Genomic DNA, 12,941 nt, shown 5'->3' on the forward strand with positions numbered 1-12,941 from the left:
ACATAAAATGATTACCATATTATTGTCAACAATATTGAATGGCAAATATTAGCTGTATCAGTTCTGTGAAGGCATTAGGACATTTTACATGATGCTGTGTTGCAAATTTGTTTTACAAATAATCTCTCTTCATATAAGTTTATCCATAAGTGCTATCATGTGTCTAAATGTAAACATGCAGATGGAACGGCAAAATAATAATTAAAGTATGAAATGTGTTTGTGTTCATCCTAACTAGCAAGTAAGTTTAAGTCAAACTAGTATGTACAGTACTCTTTTTTTTCTGAAATTCAGCATTCACCCATATAGATACATTTATAGACTATGCAAATACCAGCATATACTGTAAATGGCAAGTAGATCTATCAAGCATTTTTTGTTTTTCAAAAATTCCACACCCCTGCAGAACTGCACACACATGAATTGAGGTTGGGCTGTCTTCACACCTCTATACCTTGTTGCACCTTATTCAAGAAATAAATAAATTAAATTAAATTAATCTGCTTAATTCCTGGCACATGAAACTGGAATCAAAGCCACACATGTACTATACAATAAAGCTCATAACATTTGGTTCAGTCATTTTATATGGTGTAGCTCCATGCAAACCATGCACAAACAACTGAAGTTTCTTTTTACTGATATGAAATGTCATAGCTTTTTTTGTATATATTTTGACTTTGCAGTGTCTATCACTAGATTTGCATGCATTACATGCGGCGCCTGTTGCTCTGCAGCAATAAAGCTTTGGGTTAATTATTTTATTTCTTCATGAGGTGAAATATACAAAGTGTGTATACTTTACATTAAAGAAATCTATTTTTGACTCCCTACTCAAAATCTTCCTTGCTCCGTACCCAGCTAAATTCCAGAACTGTAGTTGGTCCATACTGCGTCAGGAAATCCTTCCCCTGTCGATGACAAAGGAAGAGTCCCATTTGGTGTGAAAGGATCAGTGTCAGTGTCTGTCTCACCTTCTGCTAAGTATCGTTTTTCTTTCATCCAACTCGACCCCCCACCGTTGGGGCTAAAAGTCAAATCATCTTTCTCTTGGGAGATGCTGAAGCCACTGGGTGAGCGCTCCAGTTCCTCGTGATTGACTGAAAGAAGTGACAGCGGGGTATCTGTGTCCCGCATCAAGGTCCAGCCCTGCCGTGGCGATGGGCAATCCATGAAGGGGGGTTGCTGCTCCCTTTCATATTGCAGGCTATTTCTGGAGTCCACCAGTGTACTGATGGGCAAAACACTGGGGCGTTCAGTGTAGGATGGTACAGGGGGAGGTGACAGCCTCATGCAGCCTGACCTGTCCATTGTCAAGGATGCTGAAAAGCTGGTGCACCTTGGATCGTTCCTGAAGAAACTATATGGAGTCACCTTGCTGACTGGGATTTGGTAAGACATACGAGAACAAGGTTCAGTGTAGCTGAAAAATACCTTTTTTATCTCTGTGTACCTGTTGTCCTCTTTGTCCTCTGTCGGGCTTTGTTGGCCTGAAGTCTCTTTTGGAAAATGGTGTCTGCATGGTTCTTCCTGCAGTTGGTCCATATGCTGCATATGCATATCCACTAAGAAGTCAAGTTTTTTCTCCATATGTTCAATCTGGAAACAAAAATGGACATAACATAACAAAAGCAGCATGTTGGCAGCGTAAACACAGTGGCCACCAATACATATTCCAAAATCAAGTCACACCACCAAATTACTTGACCGTGTTTAAATGACGCATATGTCTGCCACAGCCTTTACTCTTTACACTATAATATTCTTTAAAAATTGTTATAAGTTACATGCTTTTTATTAAGAAGTATATGGGAGTTGAACAGCTTCCTGACAAAAAGCCCAAACCTTTTTGAGGAATCTCTTCTTAAGAAGGCATCACACAGCAGATACATATATAATATGTTTAAATAATCCCCTTGATTGATAAAACTGTACTTTAGATATGATGGAAAAGATATTCAAATAGTTAATGTAAAATTAATTTAAATTAAAAAAAATGTTCATTCTAGGCATAATTACATTCAGTGCCAGATGGTGTGAAAGGTCACGACAAGGCTGCTGCTAAACAAGATCTACTGTGTGGTTAGTGACTAGTTGATTCACAAGTACACTACACTTAAGTATCTAAAGTAATAGGTTGCCTTTGATATGATACATAGAGAATTGCTGTTGGTTTCACTAGGTTTTGACCCAATATGACAAGGATTTTTGTTGTGGTGTTTTGGATTTTGGACAGGGTTCTTTATGGCATTGTATCATTTCTATTCATATCAAAATTAGTATGGTACAAACTGCAACTGTTTTAAACTATTTAATCACCAAGTGTTAGATAACGATTTATTCTTTTTTTTTAATTTAGTCGTTGTCAATGATTTTTTATTATTTTCTCCCAATTTGGAATGGCCAATTATTTTTTAGGCTCAGCTCACCGCTACCACCCCTGCGCTGACTCAGGAGGGCGAAGACGAACACATGCTGTCTTCCGAAGTGTGTGCCGTCAGCCGACCGCTTTTTTTCACATTGCGGACTCACCATGCAGCCACCCAAGAGCTACAGTGTCGGAGGACAACGCAGTTCTCGGGCAGCTTACAGGCAAGCCCGCAGGCGCCCGGCCAGACTACAGGGGTTCGCTGGTGTGCGGTGAGCCTAAGACACCCTGGCGGACCTAACCCTCCCTCCCTCCCCCCCGGGCGACGCTTGGCCAATTGTACTCCGCCCCCTGGGAGCTCCCATCCACGGTCGGCTGTGGAATAGCCTGGACTCGAACCGGCGACGTCCAGGCTATAGAGCGCATCCTGCACTCCACGTGGAGCGCATTTACCGGATGCACCACTCGGTAGCCCACTTATTCTTTTATTCTTTTATACTTATAAAAAAAAAGCATTGCTCCAGTTTTTAATAGCATGGTTGCTAGTTACACTTACAACTCAGACCTGAGCTGGCTTAGAGTCGATCAAATTAAAAGATTCTTATCATTTGAGTCACCCATTTACACCTGAGCACAGACCTAAACTGGGTTTGGTTCTGAATGTGCGCGCATAGCCCCTGAACTGTAGTGTGTGTCCGATGATGTCATATCGACCACACCTCGCATGAAGATATTTCCCTCTCCAAAACACAGTCTGAAGTGTTTAAATCAAAAACAATACTTGTGTATTTCTACTTCAAGGTGGTAGTTCCATGGTAATTAAAATTTAATTTTGCCATCAGAAATGGAGCAAAGTGTTGAAAACCTGCATATCAGACATTTAAAGAAACAGGTGTTATTGCATACATTTACAAATCAGTGTGACAACATTGTATGTAAATTTAAACAGTAACTCCCATTTATTTTCTAACCCATGAAAAAGACTTATTTTTTCTATTCAACAAAAGTGAAACTAATTTGTTTAATAGCTAAAAAAGAAACATCTGCGACTTTCAATTGTGTACGTTTTCCTCCCAGAACTCAAGTTTATTCACCACATACTAACAACGCATCATGGTGCTATCGATGATACAATTAAACAAATGAAACCTTTCATAAATCAATTTGTTAAGAGTAAAGTTCTTTTGGACCTCACATTAGTCCCACATAAGCACCAACTACGTCTTAGTTGGTGCTTATCTTGGCGAGAACTGAGTTCAAATCAGCATGAAGTTTTAACATCTACTCTCGTGTAATGGAAATCATAAAATCTAACGCTGACAATAGGGGCGTTGCCCACGATCACACGTGGCAAACGTGAGCCATCTCAGGTACCGATGCATTCACTGTTGAGTCAATGTGTTACCATTTAAATGTGTAATATACACATAAACACAATTATTAAACAAATGCTTTATTTTATTTTACCTAATACAACCTAATAAATGACTCTGCTGTTAACTTGCTGAGCACACTGATGCAGTTTGGTACTTATACATCTTTTTTATATACATGATTTAACAGTTTTACTGTTTCCGACCAGGACAAAAAATTATGGCTAATGTGGTTCCCCGAGACATATATATATATATATTTTTTCTATTTGTTTCCTCAGAATATGAGCTATACTACACACAAAATGTTTACTCCTGAGTTAGGTTACCTTATATAGTTTGTTTCCTATGTGCAAAAGGAGTCCAGCAATTGTTCACATTGAGATTTAGCAAGCGAACCAAACTTTTCAGGTGGAATCGGTACGGTTCGTTTCCCAAGCGTACTTTGTTGTTCACACATTACACCAAACGTACCAAGTGCAGACCAAACCCTCTAAATGGACCCAGTGTGAACACAGCTTACCTGTCTTTCAACTTTCACAAATCTTCCCATCATGCTTTGGTCTTCAGCCTCTGGCACTGGTCCTTTGAGTAAATATGGGTCATTTCTGTTGAAAGAAATAAAAAAAAAAACATTATCAAATCCACTCTTAACAATTTATAACAAGTATTGTTACTAGAATGTGAAATCGCCACAATGATTTATAGTAATAAACATAAAAAGGAAGATGGACTGGGGATTGTCAGACAGACAAGCAGGCAGGCTCACAGACTGTATACAGTATCATTGAGAAAAAACAATGGATCATCTCTGTGACTTGGGTGAAGCCCATTTATCCTGCCACAGTTCGAAACATGTATTCCTGTGTTATTTTACCTTAAAATGTTATACATTAAATTAATGCAAATGTGAATACAATTATGATTTACATTCAGTATCTAATGGTTGAAAAATAATTTGTATGTCTTAATATGTAACACAGAATAAGATACCATACAGCAACAACAAAAAATAGTGTGCAACAAAACTGAATGCAAAGAATGAGCCAAACCTAGGAGATTGTTGGGAGGGGTATGAAAAAGATCCCTTTTGAGCCTTCTTATGTTTTGGAGTAGAAGGGGGTCCTGGAGACAAAATCATATCTATTCTGAAAGAAAAAATGCAAATGGAATTTTTAAAAAAGCATAAATTCAATCCAGTCCAAATTATTAACAGTTTATAATTGTATTAATAGCCTGTGCAGTGGTCATTATCTCCAGATACTTAAATGTCAGGTTATCAGGTAAACACAGCTACTTCAGACATTAATGCTAATGCAACACAAGGTATACAATGTTTTTGTTGTCAACTTTCTGGAAGCTGGTTTTACCTTGTTTGGAGGTATTTAATTCTGGAAAGCATATCAATATGCCCTGCTGAGTACTGTTCTATCACATCCTTTACGTCATAAGGCCTCAGTGTCTCCTTGAATTTCCTTTTGTTCAAAAGAAAGTTCATGATTCTGTGGGAATAAATGCAGAAGATTGGGAACAAAAATGGCAATATTTTGAAGACTCTTCTAAAGTTGGCACATATATACTGGAGAACAAACAAGTGAAAACTTTATGTTGAATATATATATATATATATATATATATATATATATATATATATATATATATATATATATTCAGGATTTTAATCCATGAAGGATATAACAGCAATGGCCAGCACATGTATGTCTTGTTTTAGGAAAAAGTAAATTTTACAGTAAAGTTGAGTTATTATTGTTTGTTACAAACAAGTCCTGGGGGTTTAGATATAAGCTGGATATTTTAGAAACAATGACGTGTGTTCCAATTCCAAACTCTCGCTCAGATTGAAACATGACCATGAAAAGTACGATCTTATTGCATCCGTCCGATGTCTTAGCTGCAAATACATGATCAATGCTGAATAAATACACAAAACAGTACCTGACCTACCTAACAGCCCTGATAACTGTTTTCAGCGTAGGTATCATCTCTTCCAGTAATAGGTCGCTGGGGTAGCCCTTGTCTTCAGACCCTGGGTCTGCCAGAGCTCCAGCATCTGGGGAGAGATCATGATTGTAATATTTCAATATTTCTTTAAAATGATTAAATGTGAATGGCTTTTCAATTTAAGTATCTGTTCATGACAAGAACACTATTGCGTTTGGGCAGTCAATTTTGTGGAATCAGGGAATCTTTAATTCTTCACAGGTTAATACTACTCCACAATATTTATGTCAGCACTTGGCATCCATAATAACTATTAATTAAGTGATACTTTCACTATAGATAATTCCACTAGTCTTCGGTAGCTGTGAAAGATTTACTCTTCAATAACATCTTAGCACCTATCAATACAGATTGTCAAAGTTTACTTACCAGCAAATACACTGGTACATATACAGCTATGGCCAAATGTTTTGCATCGGCCTATGAATTAACTAATTTTGCTTCATAAAATCGAATGACACCTGCTGAATAATGTTACATTAACATATGGAATTACATATTGATTTGAAGTTTTCCATATACTTAACAAAAAACTAACAAAAATTGAAAAATGTGATATTTTGAAATCTAACATGAAATACTGTACTACTATTATGACTTCCGGTAGACTTTTGCAATATAATATTGTAGTTTCTTTGACTACTTGATGTTAAATAAAGTTCATATAGTTAAAAAAAAAACAAAAAAAAGGTATGTCTCAATCCTAAAATTCTAGGTGATGCAAAGCTTTTGGCCATAGCTGTAGACTTAAAGCAGAGACAACAAATAAGAACCCCAGTTAACCTGAAATGTTATGAATTCAAAAACATTTTGTGACTCATTTAAATGATCCACAATTTCATTCCATCCAGCACTCAATTATTATTTGACAAACCTTTTTAAAACTCTAAAGCTAAAGATCCAAATTAAAATTCCTCTTTCATTCATAAACTATAGCTCTTTCCACAATCAAATACAACTTTAACTAAACATTTGAAAAAAACATATTTAACATCTAAATATACACATTTATTTTTCCTCTCACCATGTTGTCCATGCATACAGCAAATGGACATTTACCATGCTTCACCACGGCTGACCATTCTTTTCAGTACTTTTTGGGATTGAACTTGTTTGCCGGCTTCTCACTATACTTTCTTACATGTTGCTATGATTTTACTAGGCACACTACACTTTGAGATGGCTTTACAATGCTATACTCAGTAAACTTTGAAAATTGATCCATTAAATCCATTAAAGTAATTGAGAATATATGGCACATAAAATTTACCTTCTGAACTCTGTCTAAAAGCATAAGCTTTCATACGAAAGGCAGTTCGGAATCTCTCTCTGTTACTGAAAGTCCCTGCCTTTGACTCCTTAGTTGGGCTCTCTGCGATGGCATCTGCATTCAGAGGTGTGAACAGCTTTCCCTTGATAGTTGCCGTCCGTGGGTTAGATAGGCGAACACGCTCCAGGAGACTCATTTTCTGGCTGCAAAATAAATGTTATTTACCCATTTTCCCTTTTGTCTCAATAGTTCTTAAATATGGGTCCCTGTGTGGCTCACCTGGTAAAAGCATAGCTGCGTGGTGTGCAGAGTGTCAAACAGTCAGGGGAGCGGCCTGGCTGTGTAAAGTTTTCGTTGGGGATTCTGCAGGGGGCATCGCATTGGCTCTGGCGCTACCACGGGTAAGAGAGGCAAAATCTAAACTGCACATGGTTTGGCGTTATGCTCTGATGTCAATTGATTGTTCACGCCCATTCAACTGGGAGGAGTTAAAGTTATTAAACTAAAATCAATTGGACATTCTAAATTGGGGAGAAAATTGGGGGTTAAATAAATGGGCACTCTAAATAAAAAAAATGGTTCTTATATATTTAAACTATGTTACACCACAATTTTGTCAAACCCTGAACTGATTTATCCAGGTTAACCTTTGCCAGTCCATGAGTTGTATATGTCACCACAGTCAGAACATATTCAACTCAACCTACCGATATTCACTGTAAGCCTATGGTGTTTCCATGTACCAACGTTGTCAGGTGTTGTTACACAAAGCCACCTATTTTAATAATCAAGTAGCACCAGATCCTGCTGTTTAGATCAATTTACAACTGGGTTATGAAGCCAAATGATGAAATTGTGAAATTTTTCTGGAAATGATGTGCTTGATGCAGCCCTTTATAAAATCTAGTTCCCAGGGGTATGCAATACACTTAAACTTAGAGGTCTGCTCGGGCCTAAATTTAAAACCCGATCCAAACCCGACCCAAGCCAGAGACCTTTGAAATATTTTCATACCCGACCGACCATCTCCACAAATATATTCCAAACATACGCTATTGAAACTAAGTACCTTCAGTGTAGAGTATTCCTGGATTCCAGTTAAAACGCAAATAAATAAAGAAAAAAAACGCTCTCAATTAATCATATCTCATTTACTTCCTTCCTAGTAATCCAACACTGCATGATTTAAAAGAAGACAACAACAAGCTTCTTCAAAACTTTGTTACCATAAATAGCCACACAGAAGATGCTCTTGCAAATTTGCATACTCATTTTGGACAAGCCTATATCATATCAAACCACTAAATTAACGTTCAACAACAAATACTACACCACAGCTATGGCTTTTAAAACAGCTACAGGACGAATACATCACTTTCAGTGTGCCACTGCAGAGAATTCCCCGTCTTTTTGCTGTCATATTTCAGTAATATTTTGCAAGATTTGCATTGTACAAAGCCACATGGACTTTTATTATCGCTTAATACAACAATGTCATAATTTTTTCCACATTCCACTGCTACACATTCTCCTGTTGATATATTTTTTATTTATTTTTTTACTCCGTGAGCCTATATACAGATGAACCGGCTTTATATCATGATTGCCATGCAGGAATAATTTGTGATATAAAGCAGGTCATGCTTTAAGCCGAGTTTCACGTTTGCCTATGACAGCACATTACGAGTGCGAGAAAAAAAGAAAGAAAACCAATGGTGAATTAAAGAGCAGTGTTTACATTTAAACAAATGCATATACGACAAATACATTTTGTATCATTAACTGGAACGAAACAGTTTGTGTCATTATCTAAAAAAGGCATGATGAGCACTGTGATTTAGGCATTGCACTTGGTGTTTTTTTTTTTTTTTTGTGCATTTGAATAAGATTGACTGTGTTAAAAATTATGTTAAGACCGCCCACGCAGCATTTGACAGGCTGCACAAAATGTCAGTTTATCAGCCGAGATGATTATCGGCTGTTAGTTGCTCTGGACATTAATTATATCCTGTGGTTACTTAGTAAAGCCCGCCCACGCAGCATTTGACAGGCTGCACAAAACGAATAAGCGGGTTTGTGAGATGATATTAAGACAGGCGAACCTCAATGGTGCACGGCGAGTACTTTTTCAAAAATCATGAAGCAGGAAGTGAGTTTTAGGAAGCACTTGCACACAGAGGAAAAATACTCACTTAAAATTAAAAACGGCATAATCCACTCACTGATAACACACTGACCCAACACAACCCAAGCCCGAACCATAATATACAAACTACATTGGGCTCGGTTCGGTTAGCAAGGCTCTACATAAACTGTTACTGAACTCAACAATTGTATGTTATTAGAGGTTAAAAGGTCATTTCATTATACTTTGAAGGCTGATGACAAGGTGTCATTATGCAAGGCCACGGTAAGATTAAACCCAGCACCAGATAGCCTTTCAGTGAAGTTCCACCAACCAAGCAGAGACAACATGATATTCTATCTCCCTGGGATCACTTTAACACAAAGAAGGGGATTAGGGTATGAAAGGGTAAGGATAATGAGAAGAAAATGTGCAAAAAAAAGCTGTGAGCTTGTGAATCAATTTTTATTTATAGGAAGTGTGAACTAAACCATGTTCCCAAGTTTTTCATTTTCAGAACTACATTAGAAAACATAGATCTCAGTTTTAAAGTCACAAATGACATAAAGTGAATGTAAAAATTAACATATAATATAATCCTGTTTTTCTGTTTACTTCCCCAGAAATATACAAACTCTGCCGTTTGCTTTTCTTTCTGGATACGATTGCTGTTCCTGTTGAAGTTCACACATACACTTTTAATTCCTGTCACAATTTCTCAGAGTTTACAAAGATTTCATTTCTATATGTTTTAAGAATATATTGTTCTTATTAAAGAAACATCTTAACAGTGCTCAATTTAGTAAAGGATGTTTTTAGAAATTCTTATCTTTGCAAGCTGAGTTATTATTTTTCATGTAGAAAAACCTCTACAGTAGGAGAATAATTTATAATTGAAATTATTTAATGAGCTAAGAAATTAACATTTATATTAATATTTTAGAATAAAACACATGAGACAAGATTCTCAGAAATTCATGTTATTTTTTTAATGGGATTTTTATGTAATGAATGGATATTTTATAGAATATTAAAACATTGCAGATCCCATTAAGGTTAATGAGATTTGATTACAATGATCTGTTTAAATATATATATATATATATATATAATGATTTCCATTACACGAGAGTAGATGTTAGAACTCGGCTCTCGCCAAGATAAGCACCAACTAAGACGTAGCTTTACAGTAAACTAATGTGATCCATATGTGTCTCCCTCCATTTACGTTTCCTTCCATATGATGATGTAGATATCCTTCTGTCTGGTGTTAATGGCTGAAGTGTAATGCTGGCTCCAGGGATCAGCTTATTTTGCCTCCCTGGCGCATCAGCACACACAACGGCTGCGATGCTGGCTCCGGGGATCAACCACAGTGCGGCCTCCCAGCGCATCAGCATGACAACCGTCTGGATTGAGCTAAGTAGGGTACATCTCTGGGGTCTTCAAGTGGGCACCTTCCATCCTCAGTGTTTCGTCGACTAGCCCACGACACCTCAAGAGGGCTCGACGGTGATTCTGGCGTCTCAGCATCACCCCCCTCCGTCCCCCACTCAACTCAGCCCAACTTACTTACCTGTACATCAGTGTTTCTTTCTTTCTATTGTGCTTGAGATCCCCAGATAGAATCTTTCCGTCTCAACCACAGCCAGTTGCTGCTCCTCTCTGCTGCTTCAGATAAGTTCTTCACTGTGCGATGCAACTCTTGGCCACTGAATCCGACGTCTCTGAGAAACCGGGTTGTAGAGTGTGCCACAAATCCTAAACCCGGACTCTCCATCCTCGCTGTTCCGCTTCAGTGGCTAGTTGAGCATACCGCAGTTTCTTCCTCTCATACGCCTCATCTACAGCATCCTCCCATGGCACTGTTAACTCTACCAGGTGAACAAGGCGTGCTGATCCAGACCACAAGACAATATCTGGTCGAAGGTTAGTGGTGGCAGTTTCAGGTGGAAAAATAAGCCGTTGACCAACATCTGCCAGCATTTTCCAGTCTCTAGCAGCTTCCAGTTGTCCTGGGCGAGGATTGGTTTTAACACCTTTTCTTGGTGGTTGCTCTCCTGGGCGGAGGAATGTTGTCTTTTGTGTGTAATGTTTTGATGGAACAGGTGGCAACTTATTGGTCATGTTACGCTTGTCTTCCAATGCTAAGGCCAAACATCGCAGCACCTGGTCATGGCGCCAAGTAAACCGTCCTTGGCTAAGAGCCACCTTACATCCTGTCAAAATGTGCCTTAATGTTGCAGGTGATGAACACAAAGGACATGAGGGATCCTCTCCTACCCAGAGGTTTAGGTTATGTGGTGATGGGAGAACATCATATGTTGACCTGATGAGGAAACTGATACTACTCTGTTCCATTGACCATAGGTCTTGCCAGCAAATCTTGCGTTGTTCCACACTCTCCCATCTCATCCATTCTCCCTGCTTGGCCTGGGAAATGGCCTTTATACACCTCATCCTCTCCTCCTGCTTTTGCACCTCGTTGACTACCAGCTTTGAGCTGGGGCTGCCTTGTGCCATGTAGGAGGAGCTGAACTGAGACCAAGACCCCCTCTTCCATGCTGAACTTGCCCCATGATATCACCAATTCGAAGGGCAGCCTTTGCATCTTCCACAGCTTTCTTTGCCGCCCACTTTCTTCCAGTTTTCAACACAGGTGCTGCCTCCCTTACGCATTTGTCGCGTGACTCTACTAATGTCATTTCCAGTCTGACCTTGGCGCACTTAAACTCCTCAGTTAGAGCGGAGACTGGTAGCTGCAGTATTCCTTTACCATAAAGTCCCACTCTGCTGGGGCAGCATAGCACTCCCAACCATTTCCTGATGTATGAACTGATTAAAGCCTCAGCCTTGTACTTGGCTTGATTCATGCGTCCTTCACAAAGACAAATCTGCCTTGCTGAAGAACCCTCCAGATGAGTCAAATTTTCAGCTTTGCCCAACACCTGGTCGTCTAATGGTTAGACGGAGACCTGGAGAGGCCTACAAGCCACAGTGTCTCGCACCCACTGTGAAATGTGGTGGAGGATCGGTGATGATCTGGGGGTGCTTCAGCAAGGCTGGAATCGGGCAGCTTTGGCATGAATCAAGCCAAGTACAAGGTTGTCCTGGAAGAAAACTTGCTTCCTTCTGCTCTGACAATGTTCCCCAACTCTGAGGATTGGTTTTTCCAGCAGGACAATGCTCCATGCCACACAGCCAGGTCAATCAAGGTGTGGATGGAGGACCACCAGATCAAGACCCTGTCATGGCCAGCCCAATCTCCAGACCTGAACCCCATTGAAAACCTCTGGAATGTGATCAAGAGGAAGATGGATGGTCACAAGCCATCAAACAAAGCCGAGCTGCTTGAATTTTTGCGCCAGGAGTGGCATAAAGTCACCCAACATCAATGTGAAAGACTGGTGGAGAGCATGCCAAGACGCATGAAAGCTGTGCTTGAAAATCAGGGTTATTCCACCAAATATTGATTTCTGAACTCTTCCTAAGTTAAAACATTAGTATTGTGTTGTTTAAAAATGAATATGAACTTATTTTCTTTGCATTATTCGAGGTCTGACAACACTGCATCTTTTTTGTTATTTTGACCAGTTGTCATTTTCTGCAAATAAATGCTCTAAATGACAATATTTTTATTTGGAATTTGGAAGAAATGTTGTCAGTAGTTTATAGAATAAAACAAAAATGTTCATTTTACCCAAACACATACCTATAAATAGTAAAACCAGAGAAACGGATAATTCTGCAGTGGTCTCTTATTTTTTTCCAGAGCTGTATACT

The 12,941-nt window shown here is 38.8% G+C and overlaps 1 protein-coding gene across 1 annotated transcript in view; it reads right to left on the reverse strand.

Moving 5' to 3' along the window:
- The window catches only part of LOC117400040 (potassium voltage-gated channel subfamily KQT member 3), a 197,444-nt gene that overhangs the window by 2,410 nt on the left and 182,093 nt on the right, over positions 1–12,941 (reverse strand). Inside the window, exons 10-15 of the mRNA XM_033999488.3 lie at positions 7,034–7,236; positions 5,707–5,812; positions 5,112–5,243; positions 4,794–4,889; positions 4,265–4,349; positions 1–1,599 (exon numbers count right to left, since the gene is read on the reverse strand). The exon at positions 1–1,599 is cut by the window's left edge and continues 2,410 nt beyond it. Coding sequence (XP_033855379.3) covers positions 862–1,599; positions 4,265–4,349; positions 4,794–4,889; positions 5,112–5,243; positions 5,707–5,812; positions 7,034–7,236 — 1,360 coding nt within the window. The 3' untranslated portion in view covers positions 1–861. The remainder of the gene's footprint in view (positions 1,600–4,264; positions 4,350–4,793; positions 4,890–5,111; positions 5,244–5,706; positions 5,813–7,033; positions 7,237–12,941) is intronic.

The sequence above is a fragment of the Acipenser ruthenus genome, chromosome 4 (assembly GCF_902713425.1).
Source record: "Acipenser ruthenus chromosome 4, fAciRut3.2 maternal haplotype, whole genome shotgun sequence".
Taxonomy (NCBI): domain Eukaryota; kingdom Metazoa; phylum Chordata; class Actinopteri; order Acipenseriformes; family Acipenseridae; genus Acipenser; species Acipenser ruthenus.